General features: G+C 53.1%; 2 protein-coding genes across 5 annotated transcripts in view; both read left to right on the forward strand.

Annotated features, from left to right (window-relative positions):
- The first annotated feature begins 4,264 nt into the window (after positions 1 to 4,264).
- On the forward strand, positions 4,265 to 11,440 carry CDK20 (cyclin dependent kinase 20). Of its 2 annotated transcripts, XM_004778814.3 has the most exons (8): positions 4,265 to 4,613; positions 5,042 to 5,155; positions 7,160 to 7,348; positions 7,558 to 7,679; positions 7,874 to 7,936; positions 8,641 to 8,764; positions 9,113 to 9,268; positions 10,291 to 11,440. In XM_004778814.3, exons 1-8 carry the CDS (start codon positions 4,539 to 4,541, stop codon positions 10,486 to 10,488), a joined length of 1,041 nt encoding a protein of 346 aa, XP_004778871.1. In that variant the 5' UTR covers positions 4,265 to 4,538; the 3' UTR covers positions 10,489 to 11,440. The 2 variants fall into 2 exon arrangements, with proteins under 2 accessions (XP_004778871.1, XP_044938970.1); XM_045083035.1 differs by lacking the exon at positions 8,641 to 8,764.
- Positions 11,441 to 12,451: 1,011 nt separating this feature from the next.
- LOC101679480 (F-box/WD repeat-containing protein 12) overlaps positions 12,452 to 23,733 on the forward strand; it is a 32,005-nt gene continuing 20,723 nt past the window's right edge. Inside the window, exons 1-4 of one of the 3 annotated variants that reach the window (XM_013049131.2) lie at positions 12,452 to 12,681; positions 14,816 to 14,853; positions 22,880 to 23,043; positions 23,435 to 23,553. In XM_013049131.2, coding sequence (XP_012904585.2) covers positions 12,592 to 12,681; positions 14,816 to 14,853; positions 22,880 to 23,043; positions 23,435 to 23,553 — 411 coding nt within the window. In that variant the 5' untranslated portion in view covers positions 12,452 to 12,591. The other 2 variants (XM_045083033.1, XM_045083034.1) reach the window with 2 other exon arrangements.

Consider the following 23,733-nt stretch of genomic DNA (forward strand, 5'->3'; position numbering starts at 1 on the left):
TTGAGCCAAGTCGGCAGTTTGAGAAGGACTCAATTTGTCCGGTTAAAAGATGCACTAAACCTGGTAGAAAAGAGTTCCAGAAGATTGCCATGGCAACAGCAATAGGTTTTGCTCTAATGGGATTTATTGGCCTTTTTGTGAAATTGATCCATATTGCTATTAATAACATCATTGTTGGTGACTGAATACCTTAATTTTTTTTTAAAGATGTATTTACTCATTTTAGAGAGAGACCAACAGAGAGAGCAAGTGCAGGGAAGGGCAGAGGGAGAGAGAGAAACTCAAGCTGATTCTTCACTGAGCTCCGAGCCCAAAGTGGGGCTTGATCTCAAGATCCTAAGATCAGGGCCTAAGCCAAAACCAAGTCATTCATTCGCTCAACCAGCTGCGCCACCCAGGGACCCTGAATACCTTTTCAGAAAAATTTTTCATCTTGGGCACTGGTGGACAAGTGAGGATTTGAGAAGCTCCTGGAGTAAAAATTTGCCTGTATGTTTTCTGTTTTTCTTTCATTTCTTTTTTGTTGTTGTTCCAATGTTTTGTATATTAAAATAATTTCAAAATAGGGGCGCCTGGTTGGCTCATTGGGTTAAAGCCTCTGCCTTCGGCTCAGGTCATGATCCCCACATTGTGGATCTCAGATCATCGAGCCCCGCACTGGGCTCTCTGCTTGGTGGGGAGCCTGCTTCCTCCTCTCTCTCTGCCTGCCTCTCTGCCTACTTGTGATCTCTGTCTGTCAAATAAATAAATTTAAAAAAAATCTTAAAAAATTCTTTTCAAAATAAAAAGATAAAAATAAGCTATCAAGCCAGGAAAGGACATAAAGGAACCTGAAATGTGTAATGCTACGTGAAAGAAGCCAATCTAAAGAAGGCTACATACTGTGCAATGCCTCCCTGTGACATCCTGGAATACCCCAAACTATGGAGACAGTAAAAAATTTAGTGGTTTTCAGGAATTAGGGGAAAGGGTTTGAATAGGATAAGCACAGAGGATTTCTAGGGCAATGAAACTATTCTATATAATAGTGGAATGGTGGGTACATGCTATTAAGCATTTGTCAAAATCCATAGAATGTACAACACCAAAAGTAGTTCTTAATGTAGACCGTAGACTTTGAATAATAATGACGTATTAGTGTTGGTTCATTGATTCTAATAAATGTACCACTCTGGAGCAGGATGTTGTTGGTGGAGGAAGCTGTGTGTTTGTGAGGAAAGGGAGTATATGGGAACTTGGTATTTTCTCCTCAAGTTCATCGTGACTATAGGACTGCTCTGAAAAATAAAGGATGCTTTTCTCAAAAGAGCTTATGCATAATGACCAAGTGAGATTTATCCAAGGAATGCCAAGTGGGTTCAAAATAAGAAAATCAAGCAGTGTAATATACCATATTAATAAAGGACAAATTCCACATGCTACTCCATAGACACAGAAAAGAAAAACCACATTTAACAAATCCAAAACCCTTACAGGATAAAAATATCCAACAAAATAAGAATAGAAGGGAGCTTCTTCAACCTAGTAGAGGCATCTGTGAAAAATCCACAAGTGATATCATGCTTAATGGTGGAAGACTGAAAGTTTTCTCCATAATATCGGGAACAGGACAACCATGTCTGGTTTCTCCACTTCTACATAGCATTTTACTGGAGGCTCTAGCCAGGGCTATTAGACAACAAGAAGAAATAGAAGGCATCTAGATTAAAAGACAGATGTAAACTATCTCCATTTATGGAGGACATGATTTTGTATGCAAAAAACACCAAGGAATCCACATGAAAATGATAAAAGCTAATCAAAGCGTTCAGCGATGTTGCACTGAAAACTACACAAAACATCATTGAAAGAATTAAAGAAGATCTAAATCAATAGAAAGGCAGCCTGTCTTCATGGAGTAGAAGACAATAGCTTTAAGATGGCAAAACTCCCCAGATTATGTACAGATACATTACGGTCCTTACAAAATCTAGTTCACTTTTTTTTTTTTTTTAAAGATTTTATTTATTTATTTGACAGACAGGGATCACAAGTAGGCAGAGAAGCAAGCAGAGAGAGAAGGGGAAGCAGGCTCCCTGCTGAGCAGAGAGCCCAATGCGGAACTCGATAACAGGACCCTGAGACTATGACCTAAGCCGAAGGCAGAGGCTCAACCCACTGAGCCACCCAGGCGCCCCTAGTTCACTTTTTTTGTAGAAATTAACAAGCTGATCCTAAAATTCATATGAAAATGCAAGGGACCCAGAATAGCCAAAACAATCCTGAAAAATAGGGATAAAATTAAAAGATTCACATTTCCTGGTTTCAAATTTTACTGCAAAGCTACAGTAATCAAGACTGGGTGATACTGGGGATGCCTGGGTGGCTCAGTTGGTTGGACGACTGCCTTCAGCTCAAGTCATGATCCCGGAGTCCCGGGATCAAGTCCCGCATCGGGGCTCCCAGCTCCACGGGGAATCTGCTTCTCTCTCTGACCTTCTCCTCGCTCATGCTCTCTCTCACTGTCTCTCTCTCAAATAAATAAATAAAATCTTTAAAAAAAAAAAAAACTGGGTGATACTGGCATAAGGATAGACAAACTAGTGGAATACAATTGGTAGTCCAGAAGAAATGCCCATATATTACGGTCAGCTGATTTTTGACAAGTGTTCCAAGACAACGCAAAAAGAGAGGAATAGTCCTTTCAATAGATACGCTAAGACAACTGTATATCCATATTCAAAATAATGAAGTTGGACCTCTGTCTCAAACCACATCAAAAGATGAACTCGAGGGGCACCTGGGTGGCTCAGTGGGTTAAGTCCTCTGCCTTCAGCTCAGGTCATGATCCCAGGGTCCTGGGATGGAGCCCTGCATCAGGCTCTCTGCTCAGCGGGGAGCTTGCTTTCTCCTCTCTCTCTGCCTGCCTCTCTGCCTTCTTGTGATCTCTGCCTGTCAAATAAATAAATAAAATCTTAAAAAAAAAAAAAAAAGATGAACTCGAAATGGGTCAAAGACCTAAATGTAAGAGCTAACCCTATGAAACTCTTAGAAGAAAATACAAGTCTTTGTGGTCTTGGATTAGTCAATGGTTTTTTAGATATGATGCCTATGGCAAAAGCATCATATCTTTTTTCATTTATGCTTGAAATTTGAAATGAAATTTGTGCTTCAAAGAACACTATCAAGAAAGTGAAAAAAACCTCCCAGAATAGGAGAAAATATCTGCAAATCACATATTTGATAAAAATGTAGCACCCAGAACACATAAAGAACTCTTTCAGGTCAACAATATGAAGACAAATATTCCAACAGACAATGGGGAAAGGGCTTTTTCTTTCTTTTCTTTACACAGCTAGGGGCACACTGTATGCTCTGTTCTGCATCTTGTCTTTTTATACAATGTATCTTAGAAGTCTTCTTATTGCTGCACACTAAAAAGCATCCTTGTTCATTTCTAAGACCACATATTCCACTAGATGGGTGTGCCATCATTTAGGCAGTCTCTTACTGTGGACATCTCTGGTGTTTGCTATTTTTTGCTCTCCCCACAGTGCTGCAGTGAGTAACTTTGCACAGATCATCCCACGTGTGTGTAGTGTATCTGTTGGGGAATTTCTGGAAGTGGACTCCCTGAGTCCAGGGATATGCATCTGTAACTTATCAGCATTGCCAAGTTACAAAGCTCCCGTTTTCCCGTAGCCTGGCTAAGGGACTTAGATCTGGGACCATTAGTCACTTGATAGGTGGAAAATTGTAGGTTATTTTGCATTTATCTTGTGTGTGAGATCGAGCATCTCTTCAGGGGGTTAAGAGCAACTTGTATTTTCTGTCAGTGTCCTTTGATGGTATGCACTTCTTCAGATTCTGTCATGCGAATTCCTCCAAATATTTCGTCGTGAGAAGCCTTAGGCATGGACTTTCTGCTCAGAGTTTGAGCTTTTTAAAAGATGTGTCTAGGTGTTGCAGCTGACCTTCCAGAAGGGAGGCCTCACTGACTTTCCCTCCACAACCTGGCCCTGAACCAGATTCCCAACATTATTGGCTCCAGAGTGTCCCGGAAACTGGCGCGACTGGGCACCCTGGCCCGCTGGGACGGAGCTGGCCCCGTCTCTCCAAGAGGCCCCGCCCCGTCGCCGGGAGGCCCCGCCTCAGTCACGCAGCCCCGCCCCCTCACCTGCGAGGCCCGCCTGTCGCGACGCGCAGCTCCGCCCCGCCACGCCCACCTGAACGCGAAGCCCCACCCCCAGGCTGTGCGGCCCCACCCCTCGCTGCGTGCCCCAGCGTCCCCGGTCACGTGACACCTGGGAGTTGCGGGCAAGGGGCACGGGGCGCCATTGTTCCGGGGCCGCGGTGCCGGAGCGTCCTGGGCACTACGGTTTTCTCCGAATGTAGTAGGCGGCGGCCTGACCGCGGGGACCCGGGGAAGGCGTAGACGAGGCCCGGACGCCGTCCCCAGCTGCTGCCGGCGCCCGGGCCGGAGCTGGGAGACAGCCCGTTGCTAGGCAGCGGCGTCGGGCCGGCGGGGCGGGGCGGGGCGGGGCGCGCGGGGCGCGGGCATGGACCAGTACTGCATCCTGGGCCGCATCGGGGAGGGCGCGCACGGCATCGTCTTCAAGGCCAAGCACGTGGAGGTGAGCGGAGCCGCGGGGCGGCGCGCGGCCCCCTTCTCCTTCCAGCCGTTCCTGGCCGAGCGACAGCCCCCCGTGGTTCCCGTGCCCACGTCTGCACCGCTGCGCCCGCCTCCCCGCCCCGCTCGTGGTGTGCGCCCACCACTCAGGCCCCCTTCCGCGGGGCCGTCAGGTTGCGGTCAGCTGCCCGCCCCCCCGCGATGCCGCCGCAGTCGTCCGCGATGCCCCAGCGAGCCCGCGGAGCTGTTCGCGCAGCTCTGCAACAGCCGGGTCCCAGGCTGCACCCGACTTCCCTCCAGAACGGGGTGGGGGCGCTTCCCACTTCCACGGGGGCCTCGGGCCGCTGCGTCCCCCCAGATGGCGCCTGCCCGGTCGGCGCACGCCCTTCCCCAGCGCGGGACGGGTGGCAGTGTCTGCGCTCTGTCCCGCAGACTGGAGAGATCGTGGCGCTCAAGAAGGTGGCCCTGCGGCGGCTGGAGGACGGCATCCCCAACCAGGCCCTGCGGGAGATCAAGGCTCTGCAGGAGATCGAGGACCATCAGCACGTGAGTGGGGCTGGGCTCCCAGGGCCCCTTTCCGGAGCCTCCCTGTGCTCCTCCCGCACCCCTCCCTTACTCCCTGTCCTGTCCGCCTCGGCCCCGCTTACGTCATTCCGCACGCATTCCCTCCTATTCACGCACGTATTTCTGCCTGTACTCCTTATTCGTTTACTTATTCACTGGTTTCTTTTCATAAAACATTTGACGATTTGTAATGATAATGGTATCTGTCTCTATTGAGCTTCTGTTCTGTTCCACAGGCAGGGTGAACTGTGTTAGGTCCACTGGCATTCTGGGTTATCCGCTGCTCTGCAAGGCGGAGTTCAGGATCTCCCTGGTCTCAGGCCAGGGGAGGAGGCTCCTCCACCAGCTATGGGCAGGCGGCTGGTCCGTGGAGGCTTTGGGTGCGGTCTGATGGAGGAGTCCAGATGTTGTAACCTGGGAGCCGTCCCTAGGCTGTACCCTGTGCTGGGCATGGGCCCCAGTTGGGCTTCTGATAACTTAAGTGTAGTAGGGGAGATGCTCAGAGACGGCGGGGCCCACGTGGCTCGGTCCTGCTGTGATGGGGCTGGATGTGCTGTGAGCGCATGGGGAGGGACACCTATACCCCAGCCTCATGATCTTCACTGCTTTCTCTCAAGCCTGGGGAGTGACAGTCTGTTGTCCTCTGGAGATATCTGTGGTATATGGGATATATAACAAAAGCATGTTGTAAAACGGTTTATAAAGCACATCTAAAAATATGTTGTTCAGTTTTGTATGAAAATGCGTGTCTCTATATACATGTGAATATGTATTAGTACAAGCCATATCTATCTGATAGAATGTACTCTAAGGTTGATTGTAGGTGATAGGATTTTTCTTTTGTTTTTCTCTTTATAATTCTGTGTATTACCTGAATGTATGTGTGTGATCTGTGAAATGACTGTGCTGCCTTCAGAGTCTGAAAACCAGCAATAAGGCTATTCACTTTTTTTTGAGGACAGTCCAAGGTCATGCAGACAGCCCACGTGTGTGTGGGGGGGGGAGCCCGTAAGAAGGCTGGTGACAGAGGCCCTCAACCCGGTCAGCAGCCCAGAAGATTCTACTGTAAAACCCTCCAGATTAAGCCCTGGCCACCTGCAGCTCTCACCAGGGCCAGCGCAGCTGCTTCCTCACTGTGCTCCTGTCCCCGGTCAGTGTAGACGGCGCGCACTTGCCTGCTGGAAGAGCGCACCGGCTTTTCCCGACACGGACAACACCAGCCCCTCTCTTCATTCCTTCCACACCCTTCTGAAGTGCCTCTTCCTACACCGTCCAGGCCACAGCACAGAACTGCGCAAATGTCCTTCCCCTAGAGGGTCCTACATGCCCGCATCCCTCCAGCCTCCTTCCTGTTCCCACCTCCGGCCTTTGTGCTTGCTGGCCCTCGGCCCTCAGCCCCTTCCCACGTGCCCGTGTTGCGACCCCTCCGGCTGATGCTGTCTGTCCTCTTCAGAACCCGGACACTCCCGGGGGTTTGCTTGCCCCTGTGTCAGCTGTGTGTGTCTCTGCTGTGAGCTGCTTAAGGTTGTCAGGACTTGTCACAGCTCACTGCTGAGCTGCCTGGTCCTTGTGACCCCCATGGGCCCTCAGGAAGTATGTGTGACTTGTCTCCTGATGCTGGGACTTCACGACCCTACAGGAAACCAGAGGAGACCTGTGCTGTGTTGTGTGTGTGAGAGAGAGAGAGAGAGAGACAGACCCCTCCCCCCTCCCCCTGGTGATTTTCTAGTTCCTGGTCTGGATGGATGACCAGACCCTGCCCTAGGTGACCTTCCATAGACCTTTCCTTGAGTGGGAGTGCAGCGGTAGATGGGGACCTGACTTCTCTCCAGAGCAGGCAGCAAGTAGGGAACCCTGAGCTCCCCTCCTGAGCTCAGATCCTGCATCCCTTCTGCCTGCATTGTCCTCCCATCAGGGCAGACGCTGGGCATCCCGGGAGGGTCTGAGCACTGTGGCTCCAGGGCTGACAGCACGCCCACCCCGCAGGTGGTGCAGCTGAAGGCTGTGTTCCCGCACGGCGCGGGCTTTGTGCTGGCCTTCGAGTTCATGCTGTCGGATCTGGCTGAGGTGGTGCGCCACGCACAGAGGCCGCTGGTCCCCGCGCAGGTCAAGAGCTACCTGCAAATGCTGCTCAAGGGTGTCGCATTCTGCCATGCCAACAACATCGTGCATCGGGTCAGTCTCGGCACGGGCTGCAGCGGGACCTGCGGGGCCAGCCCTTGAAGAAGGTGTGGCCGGATGGGACCTGTGGTATGGCCACACCAAAGAGTAAGTGGCCCTGAGGATGGGGAGCCGGGCTGACCTATGTGCTTAGCCTGCCGAGCTCTCCTCCCAAGGGCCTGTGGGGGATCGGGAGGAGCTCATGCCTCCTTTGGTGCGCTCAGGACCTGAAACCAGCCAACCTGCTCATCAGTGCGTCAGGCCAGCTCAAGATAGCGGACTTTGGTCTGGCCCGGGTCTTTTCCCCAGACGGCAGCCGCCTCTACACACATCAGGTGGCCACCAGGTAGGGAAGGCCAGTTCCCAGGCAGGGCTTGGCAGTGGGTGGGCCCCAGCTTCTCACTGGGGATGAGATGCTTCTGGACCTTCAGTTCAGATACTGCTTGTGGGGCTCATGTGGGGCTGGGGTGACTCTCCGGGCAGCCTTCTGGCAGACCGGCGACCTGGTTGTGACTGCCTGTTCCCCCCCACCCCCCACAGGTGGTACCGAGCACCTGAGCTCCTGTACGGTGCCCGCCAGTATGACCAGGGTGTTGACTTGTGGTGAGGCTCCTGGGGGCTGGGTGTGGGGGAATCTGGGTTTTTTCTCCTGGGGTTGCTGAGACATTTGGGGGTGTCTTCCCTGGTTGGAGAATCTCTGAGGAGTTTGGGGTCAGTTTTCTTCTCTGACATTTTTGAGCTGGGTGGGGGTTCGGTGTGTTCAGAGTGGGAAGCTTGCGGGCTGGAGTGCGGGACGTGGTCTGGGGTCAAAGACATAGGGATCATCCGCATTACTGGGCAGGGGGTTGCGTATACCCCAGGAGGTGAGCTCTCCAGAGGCCCAGATCTCTCTGAGCCTTTATTTGGGCCAGGATGGTCTATACATGCCTAAGAGCTTGCGAGGTGGGGGCAGTTTTGGAGGTGTGGCCCAGAAGGTGGGGAGTGTGAGGTGGCAGCTGCGTGTTCCAGAAATGAGGCTCTGAGAAGTCTCAGAACTGTTTAGGGTGTTGCTGTGTTTTCTAGGGTTGAGGCCAGTGAGCTCTTTGGTAGGAGGATGCGTTCTGTGTTCTAGGCTTGTGGTCTTTGTGTATGAATTTGTATTCCTAGATCTGAAGCATCTGTGCTGTTTCATGGTGCCTTGGCTCCAGTGTGCGGGTGTGGGTGCTGTGTGGGAAGATCTGTGTCCTTGGTGTGAGGCGACGGAGCTGGCGGGGGGCCATCTGGGTCCCGGTGTGAGATCTCTGAGCAATTTGGGTCTGTATCCACAGGGCTGTGGGCTGCATCCTGGGGGAGTTGCTGAACGGTTCCCCTCTATTTCCTGGGGAGAACGACATCGAACAGCTTTGCTGTGTGCTTCGAATCTTGGGCACCCCCAGTCCTCAAGTCTGGCCGGTTTGCAGGGGTTCCCGGTGGGGAGGGGGTGGGGGGAGGGGCCCTCCCTTCCCCCCAGTGGCCAGGGCTGTCCTTTCCTGCACCTTCTCCTTGTGGCCCCATGTCTCCTTGACCTCCCAGACCACTGTCCTGGCCTCCCTTGGGGGCTTCTCCCTTTCTGCCCTGCTGGGTGCCTGAGGCCAGGGCCTGCCCCTTCCCGCCCAGCACACTTGCACTTCTCACCGAGCTGGGTAGGGCGCAGGTGCCGGAGTCAGGGAGCGGATGTGGGAATTCAGGAGTGACAGCGGAGCTGCGGGGGAGAGTGAGTCGGGGGGGATAGTGGGCAAGACCTAATGACCGTGGTTCTAGGAGATCATGGAGCTGCCCGACTACAACAAGATCTCCTTCAAGGAGCAGGCGCCTGTGCCCCTGGAGGAGGTGCTGCCTGACGCGTCTCCTCAAGCCTTGGACCTGCTGGGGCAGTTCCTCCTCTACCCCCCGCGCCAGCGCATCGCCGCCTCCCAGGTACGGTGACCCGCTGTCCCTGATCCTCCTCGCTCGGGACCTGCAAGCCCAAGGCTGAGGCCCCTCAGGACCTGTGACAGGCTGAAACCAGAGCCCGGGGGTCACGGGCAAGTCAAAGGCCCCATGCCCACCTTGCAGAAGAGAGTATCTAGACTATCGGTGACTGGCACCCTCATCCCTTCAACACATACTCCGCACCTGCACACACCCGGTATCATCCTGGGCCCTGGGGGTGGGGAGTTGGGACTGACTTTGGGGAGTGCAGGTTTAAGCAGGGGAGAAATGATGAGCAGAGTCTGGCAGGGGGTACCCAGAAGGGTGGGCTGTGTGGCAGGGAAGGATGGGGGGGGGCCCATGGGCTGCTGGCCAGTAGTGCCAGGGCCTCTGTCCTGGGTGTACCCGTGTCCCCAGCCTCACGGCTGCTCTCAGCACTAGCTCTGTGTGTTCTCACAACATCAGGATGTCTAAAGTGGGTGGAGATCATCTGACCACTTCCCGCAGTCTGAGCCTGCATTCTGAGCCCCTGCACACTGCCTCCCCCACAAGCAGAAGCCCAGGTCCAAGGGGCCCAAGGGTGTCACACACTTGGGGCCATCACCTCTGGCCCTGCCAGCTCCTGCCCCTTTGCTTATTCCCCCCTGGGCTGCAGGTGCACTCTGTGTCCTCGGGCCTCACCCGCGCACCTCTCAGCTCTCTGGTCGAGCCGCGCTCTGCAGGCCTGCAGCCTCTCCAGCGTCCCTCACCACTTGCTGTCTCTGCCACAGCCCTAGTCATGTGCTGCACCCTGTATCTTCCTCCTCTATCTTGTCGGCCACGGCACCCCTGACTCGTGGAAGACTTCTCGAGGGCAGGTTGTTGGTTCAGCCAGCCTCTGGAACAGCGCTCAGACGATGAGCGTTCAGATGCTGTGGGAGCGAGCCTTGGGAGGGGAGCGCGCAGATGCCCCCCTCCCGGGGAAGTGCACCGAGGCTGGGATGGTGAGGTGACTGATTTCCTTCTCTGTCCCTTGTTGCTGCCCCCAGGCCCTCCTGCACCAGTACTTCTTCACGGCTCCCCTGCCTGCCCACCCTTCAGAGCTGCCGATTCCCCAGCGCCCAGGGGGACCTGCTCCCAAGGCCCACCCAGGGCCCCCCCACGTCCATGACTTCCACGTGGACCGGCCTCTCGAAGAGTCACTGTTGAACCCGGAGCTGATCCGGCCCTTCATCCCAGAAGGCTGAGACGCTGGGCCAGCCCTGCTGTCCTGCTCCCCAGAGCCCCCCAGCCTTGTTCTTCTGCTTAGCCTGACTCGACCTCCCATGGTCTCTACTCAGCCTCCCTTGGTCCACTCCACGCCTGGTCCTGCTCCCAGCCAGGCGATGAGCACGTGTAGCCTCAGCAGAGGAGACCGGCAGCCTGCGCTGTCAGCTTCCCATCTGTGCGCTGCTGACTTTGTGGGCTTTGGGGCTGTGCCTGTCATGGTGCTGGTCCTTCAGGCCCTGGCCTCCCGGTCAGGGACAGTCCCAGTTCAGGGGAGCACAGAGTGTAATGATGTCCTCACAATTGGAACACAGGCAGAAGGGCAGGTCTGTTTTGGTTTTGTTTTCAGAGGCATTAAAAGCTAGTTCAGTTTTGAGATTTATTAGGAAAAGCCCAGGTATTTCTGCCTGGTGTCTGCCCCCTTCCATTCCTCTTGAAGGTAGTGGCTGAGGTGGCATCAGTTCCTGGCCCTTGCTTCTCTGTGGTCTTGAGGAAAGTGGATCCATTCATGGCTACTCTGGTCCTGGGGGCTTCGTACAGTGGAACATCCATTTGGAGGCTGGGTGGCAGAAGGCAAGCCCAGGGATGGCTTAGGTTGGGGACTGATCAGATTTAAGCCTGTACCAACATCTCTACCCTCAGGATAAGGGTGAGCCAGGACCATACGTGTCCCCGCCTTACTCAGATACAGAGCAAGTGAGGAGATAGGCATTCCTGGAACTCGTGTCTTAATTTAGTAAATCCAAATACAAGCCCAATCAGCCCTTGTTTGTTGTTTAATAAGACTTGATAAGCCATTTCTACAATGTGTACGGAAATAAAAGGGGTAAGAGAAGGCAGCAGAAACTCACTGTGTTAGACCTGATGCCCCAGCACTCAACAGCTGGGACAATGCAGTCTTAGTTCAGGAAGAATTAAAAACAGAGCGGAGAACTTCGCGGTCTTTTATTCGTAAAATACCATTTTGTTCTTCATGTGGATGAACTTCTGTGAACACTGAGGACGGCTCGTTGTCCTCCAAGCTCCTAGGCCACTGCAGACAAGGTAGACTCAGTGGTGGCTTTCAGGGAGAGGTCTGCTGTTGGAGGCGCATCTTCGGTAACTCTCAGCTGCCCTCTCCAGACCTGGGAGCTCTAAGCTCCGTAGAAATTTGAGCTTGTGCCCACAGCTCCACCACGACCCTGGCCTTGAATGTCAAGGTCAGAGTGAGGCTGGGGATCGCGGCCAGGTGAAGTTCACTGAGGGTTCCGGGGTGAAGGGGATCAGGTGAAGGTCGGGGTTTGGGGTGGGGACATGGCGGATGACAGCAGAGTTGGGGGCGAGGTTGAAGGGGAGCGTCGTGGTCAAGGTAAGGGTGAGTGTCAGGAGCAGGGCGGCCCGGCCGAGGCGAGGCAGAGGACCTCGCCTGAGGCCGGGTTGAGGGTAAAAGTGGAGACGCAGTGCGGGACTCGGCATTTGTCGGCCGGGGCGGTCGTCGCCTCACGGGCCCTGTCGTGAGCGTTAGTGCGCGGGTGAAGGTTAGGGCGAGGGTCGAGGGGGCGGCAGAGGTGAGCGGGAGGTCGGGGGGAAGCGGGGCGAGGCGGTTCCGCACTAGGAGGAGCGCTGTCCGGCCGCAACAGGACGGACTCAGACCAGCCGGAGCATTGCGGGCCGAGCCTGCGGGGGCGGGGCCTGCGGGGCGGAAGTGCAGGGGCGGGATGGGCGGGGCGAGCCTGGAACGGAAGCGCGTGCGCCGGGCGGGGCTGTGCGGAGAGTGATGGGAGCGCGGTGCGTGTGGGTTCGGCCGGAAGTGCCGCGGGCTGAGGGCGTTTGGCCTGTGGGCTGGGCGGGGTTTGGCCTCCGTGGCGCAATCGCGGCGGGATAGGCGGGGTTTGGCTGAGCGGCGCGGTGGCGCGGGCGGGGCCCGGCCGGCGGGGCGGAAGCGCGGTGCGAGGGCCGAGACGGGCGGCGTGAAGCGGGGGCGCGGCGGGGCGGGCGCGGTCGGTCAGCTCTGCGCCAGCGCGGGGACGTGCGGCGCGTCGGGCCTGGAGGCGCGGGGGCGTGTGGGCGGTGTGGCGGGGCGAGGGCCCGGGTGGGCGGCCGACATGGAGCCGCGGCTCGGGCTCCACGAGCTGCTGCACGTCTTCTCCTTCCTGGAGGCCCGGGACCTGCTCTGCGCCGCGCAGGTGGACAAGGTAGCGCGCCCGGCCCGGGGCGGAGGCAGGGCCGGCCTTACGGTGCCGAGCGTTCGCTGGCCGTGCTCGGCCTTGGTTCCCCGAGTAGCAGGCGGCGTCGGCGGCCCCGGTGCCACGGTCGGCGGGGCGCTCGCGACCCCCGGGGCGCAACCTGCGCGCTTTCGGGGAGCAGCCCTGCACGCGCCTGCCCTTGGCCGCGCCCGGAGCTCTGCCCCGTTCGCCCGCAGCGGGCGCGCTGCCGTCGGGCCTCACCGCTGAGGTGGGCGTGGGCGCCGCTTCCCGGCTCCGCCCGACTCTTCGGAAGGCTCGGAATTTCCCTCCTGGGGCTGCCTGGGAAGCCAGGGTTTTCCCGTGAGTGGCACGTGCGCTGCGCTGCGGACGCTGGCACACCTGGAGCTCGGCCGTGCTCGCCCGGGCCTGTTACGTGCGCCCCTGCGCGGCCGCGCCCCTGCGCCCCCGCCTGCGCGCCTGCGCCCCTGCCTGCGCCCCCGCCCGCGCCCCCGCCCGCGCCCCTGCCTGCGCCCCTGCGCCCCGCGGAGCTCTTCCTCAACCCCAGCCAGCTGAGTGCAGAGCGCGCTTATCGCGCCTGCTTTTCCGTTACGCGGATTCGCGACGGCGAGCAGGATGTCTGGTTTGCGTCTTGTCCCCGGCACCCAGTGCGTTTCTCGGCATGTAGTGTTCCCTGCGAACACGTGCTGAGGAAGTGAGTTTCGTTAACGCATGAAAATGCGTTTGTTAACCTTGGAAATCAAACTGCCAGTTATTTTACCAGCAAAAATTGTTTATTTGGGAATAGCAGAGAATTGCAGTGATGCTGGATTTTCTCCCTTTGTTACCAGTAAGGAAACAGTGTCACGCAGGTAGTCCCCATTCAGGGCTGGATTGGGTCCCTGGCTGCTTTCCCAGCAGCAGTCTAGGGCTAGTTTAGGTGCAGAGTTTGGAAGGACGGTGACTAAAACCGTTGGATAGCACCAGCTTCTCTGGGACATAGGGTCCTGCTCAGGTAAGATGAGGTCGGTAATCTTTGCTTCACGGTGTCATGAAGGCCAGGGTCTAACAGAGGTGTCCTCAGCGGTGCGGAGTATTTTTCCAGTCATATTACACGTTATATTTCCGTGTTTGGGAAGTAAGGTCTCAGTTGCGGTTTGAACTGGGAGCTAAAGAAAAGGAAAATACGTAAATCTTCTTGCCTGACTTGGCTTGATTTTTGCAAAATATAAATTTGACGTTTCTGCCAAGAATACCGAGGAACTTTGATCTAGCAGATGACCAGGGGCTGTGGAGGTGGGGACCTGGCCTCGGAGGAAGGTGGTTCCCTCTACCATGGATCAGAAAGCCGGTTTCTGGGACGGGGTCTTCAGTGGAGCCAGACCACAGACAACCCCAGAGTGGTTCCTGCCCAAGCTGTGTGGGTTTCAGAATCCAGGCTGGCCGGGGCTGGAGAGGCCGGGGAGTCCCAGGACGTAGCTGTGGGCTTGAGGGAGGGCTGGCAGGGCACTCTGGTCCGTCCCCCTGCCCCCCAGACCTGCCGCTGAGCCTCTCCCAGATGCTTCTGCAGGGGGCAGTTTCTGGAGCAGGACTGACAGTGTGCCCCACCCCCACTTCCCCAAAATCGGTTCCACCATTTGACATCTCTGGGACATCCTCTAGGCCAGTGCAGCAGCCATTTTGGCGGAAGCCCCTGGTCCTCAATCAGTGTCACCCTGCGTTCCTCCAGAGTTCCCGAGTGGCTTCTCACAGTTTTTGCAAGTAGGACTTTGCGATTTGGGTCTAATCAGATCTCTAGCTCCTTTCCCCAGAACCCTATGCTCCAAGTATGGCAGAATACTCCTTTTTTTCTTACATCAGAATCTTGGCTGGAGTAGTCTTACCTCTCCCTGGAGTGCTTCATTCCCATCGGGGGCTTGATCAGTAGTCGCTTCGGAGCCCCTTGGCTCCTTTGAGTTGGACATTCTCTCCTTTTTCACTCATCAGGTGGTTTTTATTGGGCTCTCCCAAGTATGTCTCCGCAGGGCGAGTCCCTGTGCCTGCGGGCACTGAGTCTGCTGCAGCGCTCTGCCCCTCGCGCAGTGTCGGGCCGGCGGGCTGCCGACTGCCGTTGACTGACGTGCTCCTCTGTGCTTTCTTGTTCTAGGTCTGGAATGAAGTTTCAAGGACCAAGGAACTGTGGAGGTGAGTGAAGGAAAAGCCAGATGTGGTCAGGAGAGTGTCCCACAAACGTGAGGCGGGCACCGGGTAAGAGTTTTGAGCACTGTTTCTTGTTTTGATGAGTTCACAAGAAAGGACAATCCGCAGCACCTGTCGGATTCCTCCCCCTCCCGTTAGGCTGTAATACTCCTTTTTTAAATAGCGTATTGAAATACGAGAGTTTTATTAATCGAATGAGAGAGCGATATACGGCAGGCGTACAAAACCCAGGCAGAAAGATAGAGCAAATGTGCGCAGCTGGCTGGCAAGACCGTCCACAAACTGCTTTAATTTAAACTCATGTGTGGTGTGACAGCAGCAACACCGAGCTGTGTAAGCACATACGATACTAGAATTAAAAAAATAAAAGCAGGGCGCCTGGGTAGCTCAGTCAGTTAAATGCCTGTCTTCGGCTCGCACACGATCCCGGAGTCGCAGAAGGGGTTCGGGCTCCCTGCTCTGTGGGGATTCTGCTTCTCCCTCTGCCTCTGCCAGTCCTCCGCTCACGCTCGCTCCTGTGTGTGTGTGTGCTCACTGTCTCTCTCCAATAAAAGATTCTTAAAAAAATTAAATTTGAAAATAAAAAATATTTTAATCATTTATTACGTTTTTCTTTCTTATTCATTTTCCCTTTGGAACCCGACTTCTTTCATCCCAAGCAAGGAGTGTCAGTAGTCTGTCTCTTGCTGGTACGAGACCGACGGTAGCCTTGACTGTCAGCTGTATTGGGTTTTAGCCGCCACAGCTGATCACACGTGAAGGGACTGACAAACGGGGAGGGAATGTTTGCTTGATGGGTTTTGTTTCCAGGATGGCTGTGCATTGAGATGATTGAGAGTTCTGGAAGGCCAGACTAGCTGTATTTAGTGTTCAGTGTCCTATAGTATCTGTTGGTTTTCACTCACTCACTATTGTTAATGATACTAGCTAGGAAAATTATACTGATCCCTTTAGTTAGTTTTGAAGAGAACTTTTACTGGCTTTCAGTCACTCCTCAGCATTGTAGCCTTGAACCGTGTTCTCGTAAAAACAGTGGGTTTATGTTTCTGGAGTGAGGACAGCAGCATCTCGGGAGCACCGACCTCTGTGGTCACATGCATGTGTCATTTCTGATGCTGTGTCTCTCAGGGGTAACTAGGCCCCAGAGTTTCTCCAAGCGCATTAGAAATGCTTAGGAACACAGCAAATGAATGTAGTTAACTGGTCATTTGTTTATTTTTTTTTTAAAGATTTTTTAAAAATTTATTTGACAGAGATCACAAGTAGGCAGAGAGGCAGGCAGAGAGAGGGGGGATGCAGGCTCCCCAAGGAGCAGAGAGCCCGACGCGGGGCTCAATCCCAGGACCCTGGGATCATGACCTGAGCCAAAGGCAGAGGCTTTAACCCATTGAGTCACCCAGGCGCCCCGTTCATATGTTTTTAATGCGTACTCTGTAATTTTAATTGAAAATGCTGCTAGTTCCTTTTTTTAATGCCTCATGACCTTTTAAATTCTGCCTTCAACTTGCTGAAGGTTAACTTTTGGTTAGAAGTCAAGTTGCAAGTATTTGCTTTTGTTTAAGGTACATAATTTCTGTTGTGTACAACAGATAGTTACTAATTGCTATCTGTGAAAAGTTTTTGGTTTCACAGTATTTTTGCACTTGATAACGTCGAAATTCAGGGGCGTATCACATACTTAATTCATATTCATACTTTAACCTTTTTGGTGGTCTTCCTTTGTTTTAAAGATTTTATTTATTTATTTATTTGACTCAGAGAAAAAGTACAAGCAGGGCGGACAGCAGGCAGAGAGAGGGGGAGAAGCAGGCTCCCTGCTGAGCAAAAGGAGTCCCATGTGGGGTTTGATCCCAGGACCCTGGGAACGTGACCTGAGCTGGAGGCAGCCCCTGAACCGACTGAGTCACCCAGGCATCCTGTTTGGTTTTTTTATTTTTTTATTTTTTCTGTTTTGTTTGTTAGTTTTAAAGATTTTATTCATTTGTCTGAGAGATAGATAGTGAGCACACAAGCAGGGAGGAGGGAGGCAGAGGGAGAAGCAGGCTCCCTGCTGAGCGGGGAGCACGAAGCAGGACTCAGTCCCAGGGTCCCGGGATCCTGACCTGAGCCGAAGGCAGCCAGTTAACTCACTGAGCCACCCAGGCGCCCCTGTTTTTTTAAAAGTCAGCTCCACAGTACGGGGCTTGAACTGATGACCCTGAGATCAAGACCTGAGCTGAGATGAGGAGCTGCTTGACCGACTGAGCTGCCCGGGCGCCCCAGTCTGCCTTTGTTTTTTCAAATCATTTGTTCTTTTCATTTCTTTTTTTTTTTTTTTTTTTTTAAAGGTTTTTTATTTATTTATTTGACAGACAGAGATCACAAGTAGGCACAGAGGCAGGCAGAGAGAGAGAGAGGAGTTAGCAGGCTCCCCGCAGAGCAGAGAGCCCCATGCGGGGCTCGATCCCAGGTCCCCGGGATCATGACCTGAGCCAAAGACAGAGGCTTTAACACACTGAGCCACCCAGGCGCCCCTTCTTTTCATTTCTTATAAGTATTGGTCATGGGTCCTATTTAAGATTTGTGTAATGGGGGGCGCCTGGGTGGCTCAGTGGGTTAAGCCGCTGCCTTCGGCTCAGGTCGTGATCTCAGGGTCCTGGGATCAAGTCCCGCATCGGGCTCTCTGCCTGCTTCCTCCTCTCTCTCTCTCTGCCTGCCTCTCTGCCTACTTGTGATCTGTCTCTGTCAAATAAGTAAATAAAATCTTAAAAAAAAAAAAAAAAAAAAAAAGATTTGTGTAATGGTGTGTAATGGCCTTAAATACGTAGAAATAGACTTTACTTCCACAGAGAAACGTGACTTGACTTTTTCTGAAGCCATATTATCTTCTTGGTCTAACTTTCATTTTCGCACATTTTAGATTAAGATAGGGTACAAGAAATTTCCCTTCTTATTTCAACTCAGAACCAACCACGTAAGGAGCGGTGGTGGGAGCTCTCTGACGCTCGGTCTGAACATCGGAAGGTAGAAGAGCGGGCAAAGCCGAGAGCTCGTTTTTAGCTGAAGGGCACGGGTTTATGCAGCTCCAGACAGATTCTGGCAGGTGGGAATTCGGGTTCAGCATAGCCAGACCACTTGACTTTTCCTGAATTTCCTGTGAAAACATACGACTTCTTGGTGTGGCAGCCGCTCCGCGTGGGCTGGTCCTGTGCCAGCCGAGCAGAGTAATCGGGGTCCGTTGGGCGCACAGGCTGCCAGCATGCTACTTTTTTTTTTTTAAGTTGAATTTTTAAAAAATTCTATTTATTATTTGAGAGAGAGAGGTTGAGAGAACAAGTAGGGGGAGGGACAGAAGCAGCAGCAGACCCCCTGTGGGGCAGGGAGCCCGACTCAGGGCTTGATCCCAGGACTCGGAGGTCATGACCTGAGCCCCCCGGAGCCCTCGTACGCTCCGTCCAGGCCCGGCGTTCCAGGACGCACAGGAGAGCCTTCTCCCGGCGCGGGCACTGCTCTCTCTCAGCGTGTGAGGGGGCCTGACGTGGAGGTGCTCCGTGGACGGAGAAGCTCTGACGACTGCGTGTTGTCCTCACCGAGGCCGTGGGCCACGCGTTTCCCACCTGAGCTCGTTTGTGTTCGCGGTGAGGGAGGAGCGCCAGGCCGAGCCGCCCCGTGCAGCGCCAGAAGCCTCTGCCCGAGCAGCCGTCAAGCCGTCTCCCGACCAGAAGTCCACTCTCTGTGCTCAGGTCCCGTGTCGCAGGTTGTGCCTTCTGAAATGACACGTTTCTCCCGTGAACGTCCATTTTGCTTCTCCTCCTGACCACTGGCCGAGAGTGCCCTGTGGTAAGAGCCACGTCTCCCTCACTGTGGTGCCCACAGACTCGACGCAGAGTTCTCAGTTCTCTACAGTGCTGTGCGCTAGCGTTCTTACGCTCAAAAGCCTGGTGACAAAGCTGCTCTCCTAGAATGGCCAGCAGTCGCCTGGAAGCGCAGGTGCAGGCTCTGGAACACGGTGGATTTGGAAAATTTTCTCCTCTGAAAGCAGTGAGTAAAGACACAAATTGTCAAAATTGACTTTTTCAGAACTCTGGAAATTAACAAGAGACATGTAGTAGTCAAGGAAGTGTTCATTCAAGAAAAAATATTTGAATCTTAGAACAGCAAGTTTTCTTGCCCTGTTCCCATGAATGTCTCCAGTTCTGCGTTAGTCTTGAACGTCATCAGCTCACGATCCTGTGAAACCAGGAGCCTGGCAGTCACTGGAGGGGAAAGAGTGGGATTGGACTCTCATTGCCAGAGAATTGTGGTTATTTGGCCTGCTGGTATTTCTTGGAAGACCCCAGGGGCCTACTGTTATTATTCGGTCTGACTTGGAGTTCACTCATTGTGAAAGCCTCTCCTTTGGGACCTTTGTCAAAACAGTAACTGACACCTGATTAACTTTGTGACTGTCAGAGATGATGGACAGCAGTCGAGCAAATAGGCTAACCAAAAAGCTTAAAAGAAGAAGCTGAGAATGTGATGTCTTCAGGGGCCTGGGCTTTGAAAAACTCTGACACTTGCCTGGGAATCGAAAAGCCCAGCCACATGCAACGGGCGTGTGCACAGTTTCAGGGGAGACCTAGGAAGGCTCTAAATTCACTTGTTTGGCTGACCTGGAGGTTCTACGCGAGTAGGAGGTGAAGGCTTGGGTACAGCTCTCGGCTGCTGTACTGAGTGCTGAATGCGCACCCCAACATGCACAGGGGCCCTTTGAGGATGAGCAGCAGACTTCGTAGTTCCAGGCATTTTGGAAATCCGTGGCCAGTCGCTGGTGAGCTCTAATTTAAGCAGAGACTTCAGTGGCCATGTGTGACAAAAAAACGCAGGCTTTTCAGAATTTGTTCATAAATGTCACTAAATAAACAATAACAGCACATAGCTGAAACAGCAGGCCTGGGTGGGGGGGTTCAGATTTCTAGAATTCGACATTATTTAAAATGTTCAGTTTTCAACAGAAGTTATGAGTCATGCAAAGAAATAAGAAAAGTGTAGCTTACATGCAGGAAATAAACAACAGAAACTTTGGGAAAGAATTTAAATCAGCTATTTCCATTATGTTCAAACAACTAGAAGCGACCATGTGCAAAGAACTAAAGGGAAGTAGGACAGAGTCTCATCCGATAGAGAATATCTATAAAGAGTAATTCTGAAAATAACTACGTAGAAATTGTAGAGCAGACAGTGATACTCTGCACACTCAGGGTTTAACCACAGAAGATGGAATCAGTGAATTTAAAGATCGGTCGAGGGGCGCCTGGGTGGCTCAGTGGGTTAAGCCTCTGCCTTTGGCTCAGGTCATGATCTCAGGGTCCTGGGATCGAGCCCCAAATCCGGCTCTCTGCTTAGTGGGGAGCCTGCTTCCTCCTCTGTCTCTCCCTGCCTCTCTGCCTGCTTATGATCTCTGTGTCAAATAAATTTTTAAAAGTCTTTAAAAAAATAAAATAAAATAAAATAAAGACGGGTCGGTGGATATTATCCGGTGTGAAGAATAGAAGGAATATGAAGACGGAAGAAACCAGCTGCGTGCGAGACCCGTGGGACACCATGAGGCGCACCGTCACTGTCACTGCGCAGCAGGAGTCCCTGGATGAGAGGGAAAAAGGGGGAGGAATAAAATATTTAAAGAAATAAGGTCTGGAAACTTCCCAAATTTGATTAAGGACGTTAATTTACACGTGCAAAAGCTCAGTGACCTGCCCCTGGGATAAACTCAGAGTTCCGCATCACCAGTGTCGTCCTAGTGCGGCAGCGCGGCGGTCTCCCAGAGTCTGTCCGCGTCAGGACACGTAGGGGAACCCGGCTGGCTCCGTGGGTAGAGCTCGCAGCTCTTGATCTGAGAATCATGAGTTCAGTGAAGCCCCACCTTGGGCGTAGAGATTACTTTAAAAAAATAAGATACTTAAAGACACATTGTAATCAAACTTGAAAGCTGAATTAGAGAATCTTGAAAGCAGCAAGAGCAAAGCAACTCCTGTGCGACCCGTGAGATTTAGCCGTTGGCGTCTCATGACAACACGGGACCCAGAAGGTAGCGGGATGACACTGAACGTGTTGAAAGAAAAGATCTTTACTTAAAGTTGAATGTCTCGAAAAATAAAGGAGAAAATGAAGACCGTTTAAGATTAGCGAAAGCTGAGAGAGTTTGTTGCTATACACTTGCCCTACAAGAGATCTTGAAGGGAGTCTTTCAGGTTGAAAGGAGAGGACATTAGGCAGTAAGTTGACTCCACATTAGAAAAAAGAACACTAGTGAAGTAAGTCTGTAGGTGTCTGTAAGAGGCAGTATAAATGTGCTTATTTTTAAGTCTCTTTTTCTTTGTGGTTTAAATTACAGCCGTATAAAACAATAATGTGGGGATCTCTGTTGAGGCATATATCGTGTATAAAATGTAATTTGTAGACGTAGCAGCGCAGCTGGAGGGGGCAGGAGATGGTGCTACCTGGGAGCAGGGTGTTTGAGTACTGTGGAAATTAAGTTGATGGTAAGCAAAACTAGATTACCCTCCATGACAACCTTAAGAACTCAAAAAATAAGGTAGAAGAAATGACAAGGGAAATAAAATAGTGCATTAGAAAAATATTCAACACAAAGAAGGTGGAAACAGAAGACTAGAGGAGAAAATGTATAAAACTTAGAAATAAGTAGCAAGATGGCATGTAAATCATGCCTTGCCACAAATTATGTGAAACGTATGAAGTGTCCACTCCAGTAAAAAGGCAGAGGTGATCAGAGCGGATAAACAGTTTCCGACTTTACGCGGTCTATAAGAGACAAACTTTTTAGGTTCAAAGACTTAGATATGTTGAAAGTTAAAGGATGGAAACAGATGTACGTACAGACAGTAACCAAAGGAAAGTTGTAACAGCCATGCTGGTATCAAACAGACTGTAAGACAGGAAGCATTGTAGAGACGAAGAAGGCTGCTTTAATGGTCAGTCCATCCCCGAAGAAGATCTGCAAATTACAGGTGCACACGTACCTGAGCAGAGCAGCAGCATGTGTGAAGGGCTGCCGGAGCTAAGCGGAGAAATGGACAGTTCAGCAGTAAGAGTTGGAGACTTCAAGAAATACTTTTATTTATTTATTTATTTTTAAAGATTTTATTTATTTATTTGACAGAGATCACAAGTAGGCAGAGAGGCAGGCAGAGAGAGAGGAGGAAGCAGGCTCCCTGCTGAGCAGAGAGCCCGATGCAGGACTCGATCCCAGGACCCTGAGATCATGACCTGAGCCAAAGGCAGAGGCTTTAACCCACAGAGCCACCCAGGCAACCCGAAATACTTTTTAAAAAAGATTTTATTTACTTGAGAGAGATAGGGAGAGAGAGCACAAGCAGGAAGAGTGAGTGGCAGGCAGAGGCAGAGGGAGAAGCAGGCTCCCTGCTGAGCAGGGAGCCCGATGTGGGGCTCGATCCCAGGACCCTGAGATCATGACCTGAGTCAAAGGCAAGAGCTTAGGGACACCTGGGGGCTCAGTTGGTTAAGCGGCTGCCTTCAGCTCAGGCCATGATCCCAGCGTCCCACATCGGGCTCTCTGCTCAGCAAGGAGCTTGCTTCTCCCTCTGCCTCTGCCTGTGCTCGCTCTCTCCGAAAAATAAATAAAATCTTTTAAAAAAAATGAAGGCAGGGGCTTAACCCACTGAGCACCCCCAGGTGCCCCCCCCCATGACCAAAGCTGCATGCCCTTGGCCTTCGATCAGTTAAAGCCCCTGTTTTGTACAAGGGGTTGTCAGAGGACCTGCTTCATGGAGGTGTCGAGGAAACTGGCCGAATACCCGAGAGGCACCGCCGCGGGGCGGTGGTGAGCACTGCTCAGTGTCCCCTGGTCGCCATCCCCATTCCACGGTGGAGGCAGCTGAGGCCTCCGTGGGCAGAAGTGCATTGTACGAGCCACAGGTGGTGAAGCCGGAACCAGAGCTGGTCCTGCGGGCAGCGTCGCACCTTCCTCTAACACCTGGCCTGTCTTGCCTGGGATCGTGGGTCTGTTTTCCAGGCAGCTGTGTCTGAGGCGCTGGTCCTCATGCAAAGCCTCCCAGATGACCTTGGGCACGCAGACGTGGAAACAGTACTATCTCTGCCGGGCCGAGCTGGAGTTCCGAATGGAATGTGGGCGGCCGGAGAAGGACTTCATCTGCAAAGCCATTGCTGGGCACGAAGGTATGGCTGTGAGCTTTCCTGCTGCTCACCTGCCTGGGTCGAGCGCCCTGGGATGTGGTGTTCAGCCACAGACGGAAGGGGCTGCTTGATGAGCACTTGCCCTGCTGGGTTCGGGATTTGGCTTAGTCACTTGGTGCTCGAAGTCCCCCCGTGAAGAAGGGATCATTCCATTTGTTTCAGAGAGAAACAGAAAGCAGGAGGGTAGGGAGTTGTGGCTGTGTGGCTGGTGAGAGGGGCGGTCCTGGGTGTGAGGCCTGTGGCCACTGCTGTCCCTGAAGGAGTGCCGTGTGTGTGAGAGAGAGAGGGAGACGGAGTGTCCCGCCTGTGCTTCCCCAGTCCGCACCCCAGACATAACGTGTGTGCATTCAGGGCGAGTCTCTGTTCTCTCTAGGAGGCATAGACGAGCTGGCCTACGTCTCAAACAGCGGGTGCCGGTTTGATGGGCAGGAGAAGTCGGTGGTGTGCACCGTGTCCTCGGACAGCACTGTGCGTGCCTGGGATGTGCAGGAGGTGAGCTGGGTGGGGGGGCAGGGCGCAGCTCACGGGATCTTAGTGAGGTCCTTCCCTTCACTAGCCGGTCAACCCCCGTGGGCAGCTTCTAGATGGCGGGATCCCCGTGGTACAGATGAGAAGTGTTGGCTGCGCTTGGAACTCTGGTCCGCTTGCAGAAGGAGCCTGGCCTGCCCTTGA

Source organism: Mustela putorius, unplaced genomic scaffold (assembly GCF_011764305.1).
Source record: "Mustela putorius furo isolate JIRA1106 unplaced genomic scaffold, ASM1176430v1.1 tig00000680_pilon_pilon_pilon, whole genome shotgun sequence".
In the NCBI taxonomy this organism is placed as follows: Eukaryota; Metazoa; Chordata; class Mammalia; order Carnivora; family Mustelidae; genus Mustela; species Mustela putorius.